The sequence below is a fragment of the Atractosteus spatula genome, chromosome 8 (assembly GCF_055471065.1).
Source record: "Atractosteus spatula isolate fAtrSpa1 chromosome 8, fAtrSpa1.hap1, whole genome shotgun sequence".
In the NCBI taxonomy this organism is placed as follows: Eukaryota; Metazoa; Chordata; class Actinopteri; order Semionotiformes; family Lepisosteidae; genus Atractosteus; species Atractosteus spatula.
The window spans coordinates 1880074-1895088 of NC_142713.1; the positions used below are offsets into that span (position 1 = coordinate 1880074).

General features: G+C 50.9%; 1 protein-coding gene across 1 annotated transcript in view; it reads right to left on the reverse strand.

The window, feature by feature from the left end:
* The window catches only part of LOC148829035 (uncharacterized), a 28707-nt gene extending 19701 nt beyond the window's left edge, over positions 1-9006 (reverse strand). Inside the window, exons 1-6 of the mRNA XM_088923572.1 lie at positions 8972-9006; positions 7653-7703; positions 6081-6244; positions 4711-4950; positions 3794-4090; positions 3180-3311 (exon numbers count right to left, since the gene is read on the reverse strand). Coding sequence (XP_088779698.1) covers positions 3180-3311; positions 3794-4090; positions 4711-4950; positions 6081-6244; positions 7653-7703; positions 8972-9006 — 919 coding nt within the window. The remainder of the gene's footprint in view (positions 1-3179; positions 3312-3793; positions 4091-4710; positions 4951-6080; positions 6245-7652; positions 7704-8971) is intronic.
* Positions 9007-15015: the final 6009 nt, after the last annotated feature.

Genomic DNA, 15015 nt, shown 5'->3' on the forward strand with positions numbered 1-15015 from the left:
CAGAGCAGTAGAGATACAGACTCAGGGGGTGCAGAGCAGTACAGAGATACAGACTCAGGGGGTGCAGAGCAGTACAGAGATACAGACTCAGGGGGTGCAGAGCAGTAGAGATACAGACTCAGGGGGTACAGAGCAGTGTAGAGATACAGACTCAGGGGGTGCAGAGCAGTACAGAGATACAGACTCAGGGGGTACAGAGCAGTACAGAGATACAGACTCACGGGGTACAGAGCAGTACAGAGATACAGACTCAGGGGGTACAGAGCAGTAGAGAGATACAGACTCAGGGGGTACAGGGCAGGAGAGTGATACAGACTAGGGGGTACAGGCCAGTACAGAGACACAGACTCAGGGGGTACAGAGCAGTACAGAGATACAGACTCAGGGGGTACAGAGCAGTAGAGATACAGACTCAGGGGGTACAGAGCAGTACAGAGATACAGACTCAGGGGGTACAGAGCAGTACAGAGATACAGACTCAGGGGGTACAGAGCAGTAGAGATACAGACTCAGGGGGTGCAGAGCAGTACAGAGACACAGACTCAGGGGGTGCAGAGCAGTACAGAGATACAGACTCAGGGGGTGCAGAGCAGTAGAGATACAGACTCAGGGGGTACAGAGCAGTAGAGATACAGACTCAGGGGGTACAGAGCAGTACAGAGATACAGACTCAGGGGGTACAGAGCAGTAGAGATACAGACTCAGGGGGTGCAGAGCAGTACAGAGACACAGACTCAGGGGGTGCAGAGCAGTACAGAGATACAGACTCAGGGGGTGCAGAGCAGTAGAGATACAGACTCAGGGGGTACAGAGCAGTAGAGATACAGACTCAGGGGGTACAGAGCAGTACAGAGATACAGACTCAGGGGGTACAGAGCAGTAGAGATACAGACTCAGGGGGTGCAGAGCAGTACAGAGACACAGACTCAGGGGGTGCAGAGCAGTACAGAGATACAGACTCAGGGGGTGCAGAGCAGTAGAGATACAGACTCAGGGGGTGCAGAGCAGTAGAGATACAGACTCAGGGGGTGCAGAGCAGTACAGAGATACAGACTCAGGGGGTGCAGAGCAGTAGAGATACAGACTCAGGGGGTGCAGAGCAGTACAGAGATACAGACTCAGGGGGTGCAGAGCAGTAGAGATACAGACTCAGGGGGTGCAGAGCAGTACAGAGATACAGACTCAGGGGGTGCAGAGCAGTACAGAGACACAGACTCAGGGGGTGCAGAGCAGTACAGAGACACAGACTCAGGGGGTGCAGAGCAGTACAGAGATACAGACTCAGGGGGTGCAGAGCAGTAGAGATACAGACTCAGGGGGTGTAGAGATACAGACTCAGGGGGTGCAGAGCAGTAGAGAGATACAGACTCAGGGGGTACAGAGCAGTAGAGAGATACAGACTCAGGGGGTACAGAGCAGTAGAGATACAGACTCAGGGGGTGCAGAGCAGTACAGAGATACAGACTCAGGGGGTACAGAGCAGTAGAGAGATACAGACTCAGGGGGTACAGAGCAGTAGAGATACAGACTCAGGGGGTGCAGAGCAGTACAGAGATACAGACTCAGGGGGTACAGAGCAGTAGAGAGATACAGACTCAGGGGGTACAGAGCAGTAGAGATACAGACTCAGGGGGTACAGAGCAGTGTAGAGATACAGACTCAGGGGGTGCAGAGCAGTACAGAGATACAGACTCAGGGGGTACAGAGCAGTACAGAGATACAGACTCAGGGGGTACAGAGCAGTAGAGAGATACAGACTCAGGGGGTACAGGGCAGGAGAGTGATACAGACTAGGGGGTACAGGCCAGTACAGAGACACAGACTCAGGGGGTACAGAGCAGTACAGAGATACAGACTCAAGGGGTACAGAGCAGTAGAGAGATACAGACTCAGGGGGTACAGAGCAGTAGAGAGATACAGACTCAGGGGGTACAGAGCAGTACAGAGATACAGACTCAGGGGGTACAGAGCAGTAGAGATACAGACTCAGGGGGTGCAGAGCAGTACAGAGACACAGACTCAGGGGGTGCAGAGCAGTACAGAGATACAGACTCAGGGGGTGCAGAGCAGTAGAGATACAGACTCAGGGGGTGCAGAGCAGTAGAGATACAGACTCAGGGGGTGCAGAGCAGTACAGAGACACAGACTCAGGGGGTGCAGAGCAGTACAGAGATACAGACTCAGGGGGTACAGAGCAGTACAGAGATACAGACTCAGGGGGTGCAGAGCAGTAGAGATACAGACTCAGGGGGTGCAGAGCAGTACAGAGACACAGACTCAGGGGGTGCAGAGCAGTACAGAGATACAGACTCAGGGGGTGCAGAGCAGTAGAGATACAGACTCAGGGGGTACAGAGCAGTAGAGATACAGACTCAGGGGGTGCAGAGCAGTAGAGATACAGACTCAGGGGGTACAGAGCAGTGTAGAGATACAGACTCAGGGGGTGCAGAGCAGTACAGAGATACAGACTCAGGGGGTACAGAGCAGTAGAGAGATACAGACTCAGGGGGTACAGGCCAGTACAGAGACACAGACTCAGGGGGTACAGAGCAGTACAGAGATACAGACTCAAGGGGTACAGAGCAGTAGAGAGATACAGACTCAGGGGGTACAGAGCAGTACAGAGATACAGACTCAGGGGGTACAGAGCAGTACAGAGATACAGACTCAGGGGGTGCAGAGCAGTAGAGATACAGACTCAGGGGGTACAGAGCAGTAGAGAGATACAGACTCAGGAGGTACAGAGCAGTAGAGATACAGACTCAGGGGGTACAGAGCAGTAGAGATACAGACTCGGGGGGTACAGAGCAGTAGAGATACAGACTCAGGAGGTACAGAGCAGTAGAGATACAGACTCGGGGGGTGCAGAGCAGTAGAGATACAGACTCAGGGGGTACAGAGCAGTACAGAGATACAGACTCAGGGGGTACAGAGCAGTAGAGAGATACAGACTCAGGGGGTGCAGAGCAGTAGAGATACAGACTCAGGGGGTACAGAGCAGTACAGAGATACAGACTCAGGGGGTACAGAGCAGTAGAGATACAGACTCAGGGGGTGTAGAGATACAGACTCAGGGGGTGCAGAGCAGTAGAGATACAGACTCAGGGGGTACAGAGCAGTAGAGATACAGACTCAGGGGGTGCAGAGCAGTAGAGATACAGACTCACAATGTTCCTTACCTGTGGACGCTGTTGCGGAGGTGTTTTTGTCTGGAAGTGCAGGCAGGACCGGAAGATACAGTGGGATTCTGGTCATGAATGAAGGGCGAGCAGGCAGGGGGGGGGGAGGAGGAGGAGGAGGAGGAAGGCAGCCTGGAAAACCACAGAGGAAGACAACAGCATGAAGACACACTCAGCGAAGACAGGGACAGAGACACAGCCGTGACAGCAGACAGAGGAGGACAACACTGTGAAGACACACTCAGCGAAGACGTGGACAGAGACACAGCCGTGACAGCAGACAGAGGAGGACAACACTGTGAAGACACACTCAGCGAAGGCATGGACAGCAGACAGAGGAGGACAACAGTGAAGACACACTCGACACAGACAGAGGAGGACAACAGTGAAGACACACTCAGCGAAGACATGGACAGAGACACAGCCGTGACAGCAGACAGAGGAGGACAACAGCGTGAAGACACACTCAGCGAAGACGTGGACAGCAGACAGAGGAGGACAACAGTGAAGACACACTCGGCGAAGACAGGGACAGAGACACAGCCGTGACAGCAGACAGAGGAGGACAACAGTGAGGAAGTACTTCCTCCAGACACACAGGGGGCGGCAGAGACCTGTGGTGGAGACGGACGGTTTCAGACCCCCGAGGGCAGGGGTCTCGGGACGGCGCAGGGCCCGCCCAGTGCCTTCTGGGATTGTGTAGGAATAGGCAGCGTCGGTGTCCTGGTCAGAGCCCTGCGGCCGGTCAGCTGCTCCGTCCAGAGGGACGCTGTAGTCCAGGTGGGGTGGAGGGGCGGAAGAGGGTGGGGCTCCGGGGTCGGAGGTCGAGTGGCAACCCGCGATTGGCTGCTTCCTGGCAGGGGAAGGGGCGGGGCTCTGGAGCTGGGCTTTGAGTGCTGGAGGAAGAAGAGCTGAAAAAGGAAACAGCCAAACCACAGAGATGAAACCACTGTACTAACCGCTCTCTCTCTCAGTGCAGTGTTAATGTACTGGAGTGTCCAGTCAGGGTGTGTGTATTAACCCCTCTCTCTCTCAGTGCAGTGTTAATGTACTGGAGTGTCCAGTCAGTGTGTGTGTACTAACCGCTCTCTCTCTCTCAGTGCAGTGTTAATGTACTGGAGTGTCCAGTCAGTGTGTGTGTATTAACCCCTCTCTCTCTCAGTGCAGTGTTAATGTACTGGAGTGTCCAGTCAGTGTGTCTGTATTAACCCCTCTCTCTCTCAGTGCAGTGTTAATGTACTGGAGTGTCCAGTCAATGTGTCTGTATTAACCCCTCTCTCTCTCAGTGCAGTGTTAATGTACTGGAGTGTCCAGTCAGTGTGTCTGTATTAACCCCCCTCTCTCTCAGTGCAGTGTTAATGTACTGGAGTGTCCAGTCAGTGTGACTGTATTATCCTCTGTATAGACATATAACATATACAGTACCTCTACAGAACAGTTGTACAGACACACTGTATACAGCACCTCTACTTAACACACACACACACAGACCTGTACAAGTGTGTGTGTGTTCTTAACCTGTCTCTCTTACCTTTTCTCACTTGGTTGGAGTTCCGATCAGGAGGCTGTGAGCTCACTGCTGGGGTCCTGTTTGCATGGCAAGGAAGGTCACACTTTATCTCCTCATATGCATCCTCCTCGGTCAGGATGCTCACTGCTGGGGTCAGGTCAGTAGGCAGCAGCCTAGATGGACGCTCATCTGGTGTCTTGCTTGGCTGAGGAGCTCTGTGGGGTTGACCAGGCCTCAGTGGACGTAGTGGGGGGAGCAGGGCTTTATAAAGACAGGCACAAAGAGAGGGGTTAATACAGACACACTGACTGGACACTCCAGTACATTAACACTGCACTGAGAGAGAGAGGGGTTCATACAGACACACTGACTGGACACTCCAGTACATTAACACTGCACTGAGAGAGAGAGGGGTTAATACAGACACACTGACTGGACACTCCAGTACATTAACACTGCACTGAGAGAGAGAGGGGTTCATACAGACACACTGACTGGACACTCCAGTACATTAACACGGCACTGAGAGAGAGGGGGGTTAATACAGACACACTGACTGGACACTCCAGTACATTAACACTGCACTGAGAGAGAGAGGGGTTAATACTGACACACTGACTGGACACTCCAGTACATTAACACTGCACTGAGAGAGAGAGGGGTTAATACAGACACACTGACTGGACACTCCAGTACATTAACACTGCACTGAGAGAGAGAGGGGGGTTAATACACACACACTGACTGGACACTCCAGTACATTAACACTGCACTGAGAGAGAGAGGGGTTCATACAGACACACTGACTGGACACTCCAGTACATTAACACTGCACTGAGAGAGAGAGGGGTTCATACAGACACACTGACTGGACACTCCAGTACATTAACACTGCACTGAGAGAGAGAGGGGTTAATACACACACACTGACTGCACACTCCAGTACATTAACACTGCACTGAGAGAGAGAGGGGTTCATACAGACACACTGACTGGACACTCCAGTACATTAACACTGCACTGAGAGAGAGAGGGGTCATACAGACACACTGACTGGACACTCCAGTACATTAACACTGCACTGAGAGAGAGAGAGGGGTTAATACAGACACACTGACTGGACACTCCAGTACATTAACACTGCACTGAGAGAGAGAGGGGTTCATACAGACGCTGTAGGAGTGACAGGTAGAAACACTCACAGAGAGAGAGTACAGATGGGTGCTCCTGGGTGGAGGTTACAGTCAGTACCCTGAGGGCCAGAGTCACATTCTGACAGTTCTTCTTGTTTTGTTTACCGTCAGCACTCTGCCAAACCTGTGGGGCCGGTCAGCCCAGGGGTGTGTGCGAGGAGAGGCCGGCACGAGCTCGCCGGATCGCTGGGTGCTCACCGGACCGCTTGAAGACGCGCGGACCCGCGTCCTGGGTCTCGGTGCCCGCGGGTGGCAGGTACACAAGCCCGCTTGCGAACTCCATTGGCGGCTGTCCCCCTGGATTCCCTGCTGGACGGTCCAGATTGACTGGCCGGTCAGGAGGCCTCTCTGGCCGTCTGCATCTGGAGAACACGAGCCAGCACCGGTAAACTGGACAGGCCTGTAACTGGGAACCGGTGAGGGACGCAGAACTCCTGCCTATGTAGTCTCGATCGTGAGGGCACCCTGGTGTGTGTACAGCACCTCTACAGAACACACACACACCTGTACAGACATATACAGCACCTCTACAGAACACACACACACCTGTACAGACATATACAGGACCTCTACAGAACACACACACACCTGTACAGACATATACAGGACCTCTACAGAACACACACACCTGTACAGACATATACAGCACCTCTACAGAACACATACACCTGTACAGACATATACAGCACCTCTACAGAACACACACACACCTGTACAGACATATACAGCACCTCTACAGAACACACACACCTGTACAGACATATACAGCACCTCTACAGAACACACACACACCTGTACAGACATATACAGCACCTCTACAGAACACACACACACCTGTACAGACATATACAGCACCTCTACAGAACACACACACACCTGTACAGACATATACAGCACCTCTACAGAACACACACACCTGTACAGACATATACAGCACCTCTACAGAACACACACACACCTGTACAGACATATACAGCACCTCTACAGAACACACACACCTGTACAGACATATACAGCACCTCTACAGAACACACACACACCTGTACAGACATATACAGCACCTCTACAGAACACACACACCTGTACAGACATATACAGGACCTCTACAGAACACACACACCTGTACAGACATATACAGCACCTCTACAGAACACACACACACCTGTACAGACATATACAGCACCTCTACAGAACACACACACCTGTACAGACATATACAGCACCTCTACAGAACACACACACCTGTACAGACATATACAGGACCTCTACAGAACACACACACCTGTACAGACATATACAGCACCTCTACAGAACACACACACCTGTACAGACATATACAGGACCTCTACAGAACACACACACACACCTGTACAGACATATACAGCACCTCTACAGAACACACACACACCTGTACAGACATATACAGCACCTCTACAGAACACACACACCTGTACAGACATATACAGGACCTCTACAGAACACACACACACACCTGTACAGACATATACAGCACCTCTACAGAACACACACACACCTGTACAGACATATACAGCACCTCTACAGAACACACACACACACCTGTACAGACATATACAGCACCTCTACAGAACACACACACACCTGTACAGACATATACAGCACCTCTACAGAACACACACACACCTGTACAGACCCACACCTTTGCAGAAGATACAGAGTACAAACACACAGAACAGCATAGACACAAACACACAGCAAGAGTAATACAGCAGCTACACCCCGAGCTCCTACCTGCCTCTGCGTGCTCTCAGGTATGAAAGCAGACGGGCTCTGACCTCTCCCCTGGAATCAGGAGACAGGGAGGAGAGAGAGGAGGAGGGAAAAGGTAAACAAGTTTGCTTTGTGAAACCGAAGATTTCTTTTCTAATCTGAAAATGAGAAACTTGAGTTTCAGGTCTGTGTTGAACCCACATAAGGTGAATTCACACCTGAATTAATTCATAAATTCACAACTACACACACATTAATTTACACTAGAGTGGGAGACAGATAGAAGCATACAACCACAACCACACCTTGTGTGTGTCACAAACTGTGATTGTATCTGTGCTGCAGTATGCGAGTGTGATTGTATCAGTTTGTCACAGTGTGTGTGTCTGTGTCGGTGCTACTGTGTGTCAATGTCTGTGCTAGAGTGTGTTTTGATCTGAGTGTGTGTCATAGTGTGTACTTTTATCTTATATCTATACCATTGTGTTATTGTGTGTGTGTCTCAGTTAGATATCCACACTCACTCTCAGGGTTAGGGTGTTACTGTGTGTGTGTGTGTGTGTGTGTGTGTGTGTGTGGCTGTGGCTATCATCTGAGTAATCAGCAGAGCAGATTGTGTCTTTGTGTATTGAGGCATTAATATATTTGCATATTTAAGAATTTGTGTGTAGTTTAGAATCAATGTGTATGGAGATGTTTAATGAGGTATTAATGTGTGTGTAGTTGTGTATTTAAGAATTAATGACTGTGTAGTTGTGTATAGAGATATAAAAGTTGTATTTTGAGGTATTAATGTGTGTGAAGTTGTGTATTGAGGTATTAATGAGTGTGTAGTTGTGTATAGAGATTAACGTGTGAAGTTGTGTATTGAGATATTAATGTGTGTGTAGTTGTGTATTTAAGAATTAACGTGTGTAATTGTGTATAGAGATATAAATGTGTAGTTGTGTATAGAGGTATTCATATGTGTGTACATGTACTTATTGAGATATTAATGCGTTAGTTGTGTATTTAAGAATTAACACGTAGAGATGTTGTGAAGTTGTATATGGTAATATTAATGTGTGGAGTGGTATATTGAGGTATTAATGTGTGTGTACTTGTACTTATTGAGATATTAATGCGTTAGTTGTGTATTTAAGAATTAACAGGTGTGTGTGATTGTGTGTAGAGATAGTAATTTGTGAAGTTGTGTATTGAGGTATTGATGTGTGTTTAAACAGATGGAAATACTGTGCATCCATGGAGCCTGTGTCCTGTCCATTTGCACAGAGTGTGTTTTAACTCCTCAGACTCTCCAGACTCCTCCTGCACAGAGCCAACGACAGCGACAGACGCACGCAGAGGAGAGATTCAGGCCACATCTACCCCTCATGGCCTCCTAATAACCCCCCTCCCTGAACTGGCTCCATCCCTCTGCTCTCCTCCCCACTGAGAGCTGGTGTGTGAGAGAGGACTGGAGCATCATCCAGGTGGGGCTGCACACTGGTGGGGGTAGTGGGATTCCCCCTGACCTGGGAAGAGCTCTGGGTGGAGGGTCCAGAAAAGCGCTATACAAGGGTAAGAAATTCCCTCATTCTCTTCTCCTCTTCTTCTTATTCAAGTGAATAAGTGACAGAGGGCAACATCTCAAACCCCCACCAGTCCTGCTGTTCTGCCCCGGAGCCTCGCTCTCTGCCGCCCTCTGCTGGACGGCCCACAGAACTACATGGGGGGGTGGGGTGGGCGGAGCCATGACAGCAGCCAGGGCAGAGGGCAGAGGGCAGAGGGCAGAGCCCCAGGACTCAGGGGGGGACTCTGCTGTCTCACACTTCTTGTCTCAGGCTCAGAAGAAGCAGAAGAAGAAGTGTCTAATGGCCTCACCCGCCAGCACCCTCCTCTCTCTCTCACCCTCCTCTCTCTCCCCCTCCTCTCTCTCTCACCCTCCTCTCTCTCACCCGCCAGCACCCTCCTCTCTCTCACCCGCCAGCACCCTCCTCTCTCTCTCACCCTCCTCTCTCTCCCCCTCCTCTCTCTCACCCTCCTCTCTCTCTCACCCGCCAGCACCCTCCTCTCTCTCCCCCTCCTCTCTCTCTCACCCTCCTCTCTCTCCCCCTCCTCTCTCTCTCACCCTCCTCTCTCTCTCACCCTCCTCTCTCTCACCCGCCAGCACCCTCCTCTCTCTCCCCCTCCTCTCTCTCTCCCCCTCCTCTCTCTCTCACCCTCCTCTCTCTCACCCGCCAGCACCCTCCTCTCTCTCCCCCTCCTCTCTCTCCCCCTCCTCTCTCTCTCACCCTCCTCTCTCTCACCCGCCAGCACCCTCCTCTCTCTCCCCCTCCTCTCTCTCTCACCCGCCAGCACCCTCCTCTCTCTCCCCCGCCAGCATCCTCCTCTCTCTCCCCCTCCTCTCTCTCCTCTCTCTCTCTCTCCCCCTCCTCTCTCTCACCCGCCAGCATCCTCCTCTCTCTCCCCCTCCTCTCTCTCCTCTCTCTCTCTCTCCCCCTCCTCTCTCTCACCCGCCAGCACCCTCCTCTCAATTCAATTCAATTCAATTCAAGGTGCTTTATTAGCATGACCGATGGGTACAATCAGTGTTGCCAAAGCAAATGAAAGTAATGATATTTACATGAAACAAAACAAAAATAGAAGTAAAATAAAATCTACAGACATATTACAGACATTTACAACAAAGACATATTATACAATATTGACATATTCTGTAGGCGGCTGGAGCATTATTGGGAGACAGACTCACTGTTCCTCAGGCTGTGACAGGAGATCACATACTGGGCTGCCAGTTCAACTGAGTTCCCTCCTCCCTCTCCCAGTAGGATTGGGACCCATTGTGATTCTGGCAGGTGTGGGAACTCTGGGATTAGATTTCTGAATTTAGGGAAGAATGTTTCTCTAATCCCAGAGTATCTGTCACAGTGCAGTAGGAAGTGCACCTCTGTCTCTATTTCTCCCCGCTGGCAGTGGGAGCACAGCCTGTCCTCTCTGGGCAGCCAGGTCTGCCTGTGTCGCCCAGTTTCTATGGCCAGGCTGTGGTCACTGAGCCTGTACTTCGTCAGGGTCTGTTTCTGTTTGTTATGTTTTATTTTGGTCAAATATTCAGCTAGTGTGTATTGTCTGTTTAAGGTTCTGTAACATTCCAGTTTATGTTGTGTCTGTGTGTGTGTGTCCCAGTGTGTGAGATATTGCTGTTTGATCTGTGCTGTGATGTGGTTGAGTCTGGGTTGTGGTGCTCTAGCAGTGCTGTCCTGAGGCTGGTTAGTGTCGGTGTGGCTCAGGTCGGTGAGCCTCAGGACCAGCTGGCTCAGGGGGCTCTGTTCTGGGCTCAGCTCTTGGCTCAGCAGGGCTTTGTGGTGGTAGGAATTTTGGTCACTGTTTTTTAGGTGTAGCCAATACTTGAATATTCTTTTCTGTATGTTTATCAATAGTGGGTACTGGCCTAATTCGGCCCTGCACCCGTTGTTAGGAGTTCTTCTCTGCACACGGAGGATGTTTCTACAGATCTCCATGTGCAGAGTTTCTGTGGGGTGTTTGTCCCATTGGGTGTAATCCTGGTCTGTGAGGGGACCCCACACTTCACTGCCGTATAGGGCAATGGGTTGGATTACACTTTCAAGTATTTGGAGCCAGATTCTTGTTGGTGGGTTGATGTTGAAGAGCCTCTTTCTTATTGCGTAGAAAGCCCTGAGTGCCTTCTCCCTCAGTGCCTTCACTGCCAGGTCAAAACTCCCGGAAGAGCTGATGGTGAGACCGAGATATGTGTAGCTGGATGTGTGCTCCAGTGTGTTGTTGTTCAGTGTGAATTTGTACCTGTTTCCCTGAGGTCTGGCTTTCTTCTGGAAAACCATAACTCTGGTCTTGTCCAGATTGACTGTCAGTGCCCAGGTCTGACAGTACTGCTCCAGCAGTGCCAGGCTCTGCTGCAGCCCCTGTTCTGTGGGCGACAGCAGGACCAGGTCATCTGCGTAGAGCAGGAACTTGATTTCTGTGTCGTGTAGTGTGAGACCAGGAGCTGCAGACTGCTCCAACATTCCTGCTAATTCGTTGATATAGATATTGAACAGTGTTGGGCTCAGGCTGCAGCCCTGTCTCACCCCGCGGCCTTGGGTGAAGAATTTAGTCCTTTTGTTTCCAATTTTCACTGCACATTTGCTCTCTGAATACATTGATTTAATTATGTCGTACACTTTGCCCCCTATGCCGCTTTGGAGTAGTTTATAAAACAATCTCTCATGCCAAATCGAGTCAAATGCTTTTTTGAAATCGACAAAGCAGGCAAAAATTTTTCCTTTGTGTTTTTGGTGGACGTGTTTGTCTATCAGTGTGTGCAGGGTGTAAATGTGATCAGATGTGCGGTGATCTGGCAAGAAGCCAATCTGACTTTTACTCAGGACATTGTGTTCGGTAAGGAAGGCCAGTATTCGTGTACTTAGGATACTGCAGAATACCTTCCCCAGGTTACTGTTCACACAGATGCCCCGGTAGTTGCTGGGATCGAGTTTATCTCCACTCTTATAGATGGGCGTGATCAGTCCTTGGTTCCAGGCCTCGGGGAAACATCCAGCTGTCATGATGAGATTGAGGAGTTTGAGCAGGGCTTGTTGCAACTTTGGGCTGCTGTGTCTCAGCATCTCATTTATGACACCATCATGGCCACAGGCTTTGCGTGGTCTGAGGGCCTGGAGTTTGTCCAGTAGCTCCTGCTCAGTGATTGGGGAGTCTAAGGGGTTTTGGTTGTCTTTGATAGCCAATTCCAAAATTTTGAGTTTTTCATAAATGGTGTTTTGGTCTGATTGATTTGTATTTGGGAGCTTTTCATACAGATTTTCAAAGTATGTTTGCCAGATTGTTCCATTTTGGATGGCCAATTCTTCTGGTTTTGATTTGTTTAAGTTGTTCCACTTCTCCCAGAAACAGTTCTGATTTAGTGACTCCTCAATTTCTGCAAGTTGTTTGTCTATGTATGTGTTTCTTTTCTTTTTCAGCGTGTGTTTGTAAAGTTTTACCATGTCACAGTACCTGTCTCGCAGATCTGTGTTGTGTGGTTGTCTGTGTTTTTCATTTGAGACTTTTCGTAGTGCATTTCTGATGTTTTTGCACTCCGTATCAAACCACTTTTCTTTGGCTTTTGTTTTTTGGTAGTTTTTTGATTTAGTTGTTTTTAGCTTAGATTTTGATGCTAGTTTGTGGAATAGGTGATTTAGTTTTTGTGTGGCCAAGTTGATGCCTAATTTGTTGGTTTGATACGGAGTGTTTAGGAATGTGTCCATCAGTGTCTGAATTTCGTCGTCGCCCAGTGCAGTTTGGTATCTGTCCAGGCTGTCTGTGTCCCATCTGTACGCCTGGTTGAGGTCATACAGCTGGCTGGGCTGTGTCAGTGTGTCTCTGTACTGGTGTGCTCTCTTCATGTAGAGTGTGATCTGGCTGTGGTCGGAGAGGGGAGTTTGTGGCCTGACAGTGAAGGCACTGATACAGGAGGGGTCCAGGTCGGTGATGGCGTAGTCCACCACACTGCTACCCAGAGCTGAGCTGTAGGTGAACCTGCCTAGAGAGTCCCCTCTAGTCCTGCCGTTGACGATGTACAGGCCCAGCCCTTGACAGAGCTGCAGCAGCTCGCGCCCGGTGCTGTTGACCGTGGTGTCATGGCTGCACCTGTGTGAGGTGACCGGTGTGTGGTACAGAGGGGATTGTCCGAATATGTGAGTGTTTCCCTGTGTGCTGGTGAAGTCTGCCAGTGTGCCTGTTCGTGCGTTGAGGTCACCACAGAGCAGCACGTTTCCCTGGCCCTGGAAGTGACCGATCTCCGTGTGGAGACTGGGGAGAATTCCCTCACTGTAGTAGGGGGATTCTGAGGGCGGGATGTAGACAGCACACAGGAAAACCTCGTTTTCTGTACAGATGGTATTTCTTTTGATTTTAAGCCAAACTCGTGACTCTTCTTTCTTTACTAATTGTATGGAGTGACTGAGCTCCGCTCTGTACCACACAATGATCCCCCCAGAGTCTCTGCCCCGGGTGATTTGGGGTTTTTTGACAGAGGGCACCATGATCTCCTTGTAGCCTGGGGGACAGTGGGTAGCCAAGTCTCCCCGACACCATGTCTCCTGTAGGATCATGATGTCTGTCTCCTTTACATCCTTGATAAATTCAGGATCAGTGCTCTTCAGCCCAAATGCTGACGAGCCCAGACCCTGAATGTTCCACATACTTATCTTTAGAGATCTCATTGTTATCGTTTGAATTATCTTTGCAAGTTGTTATTGTTTTCTGGAACTGTATCAAATTTGTGTTGGACATTTACATCATCGACAGAAACAAGTATTGTGCTGGGTTTTTGTCTGTCGCTGTGGGTGGTGGAAGTTCAGCTCATAAGCCGGGTGCAGATGAGGTTCAGGAGCTGCCGGATTTCTCCCAGCTCCAAACCGCTCGGGACTGCTGGTCTGGCCAGGGCTGCGGCGTAGCTGTGCAGGAGGGGCTCGGTCCGGCTCTGTAGTTGTGCTGGGTGGGGAGGGGTTGTGGTTCTGGTCCGGTTCAGCTGCTGGTCTGGGTGAGGGGCGTGGGGTGGGGCGCTGGTTCTGATCCTATTAGGTCGTTGGTCTGGGTTGGAGGGCTGTAGGGTGGTGCTGGTTCTGTTCTTTGTGGGTTGAGCTGGTCTGGGTTGGGGGTGTGGGTGCTGGGGCGTTCCTCTGGTAGTCCTCCTGTTTCTCTCTGGGGTGCTGTTCGGGTGTCTGCCCAGTGTGGTGTCTTTCAGAGTTTTTGTGAAAAGTCCAATGGTCTGTTTTTTGAGGTGTTTATGGTCGTGTAGGTGCTGTGGTCCAAGGGTGGAGTGATGGGCCAGGTAGACGTTTGGGAGCAGGGCGCAGCACCGTGAGATCTCGGCGTTGATTCTCTGGATGGTGTGGTGCTGCTCGTCCTGTCTCGGCAGCAGGGTGGAGATGACAATTCGGGCGCGAGGGAACTCCTGTATGGCCCTCTCTGCCACTCTCCTGATGGACTGGGCCACCTGCTCCCTCTGGGTCCTCAGGTCGTTGGTGCCGGTGTGGATGATGATGTGCTGAGGGGCTCCCAGTACCGACCTGGACAGCAGCTGCAGGGCCTTCTCTGTCGTCGGACACCAGAGCTTTGCTGTTTGTAATCCCGGGAAGAGCCTGTGCTCATCGATGTACCTCCCGTTGGAGTCGATGAGAAGGGCTACTTCCATGCGTCTGCCTCTGGTGTCCAGTCTGCTGGAGGGGCGCTGTGCTGCCGGGCGGGCGGCTGCTTGGGGGGGTGCAGTGTGTGAGGTGGAGGAGTTGGGTGGGGCCGGGTGTGTCTCTCCCCCTCCTCTCTCTCCTCTCTCTCTCTCTCCCCCTCCTCTCTCGGGACGGCAGCTGTTGTTCTCTGGAGCACAGCG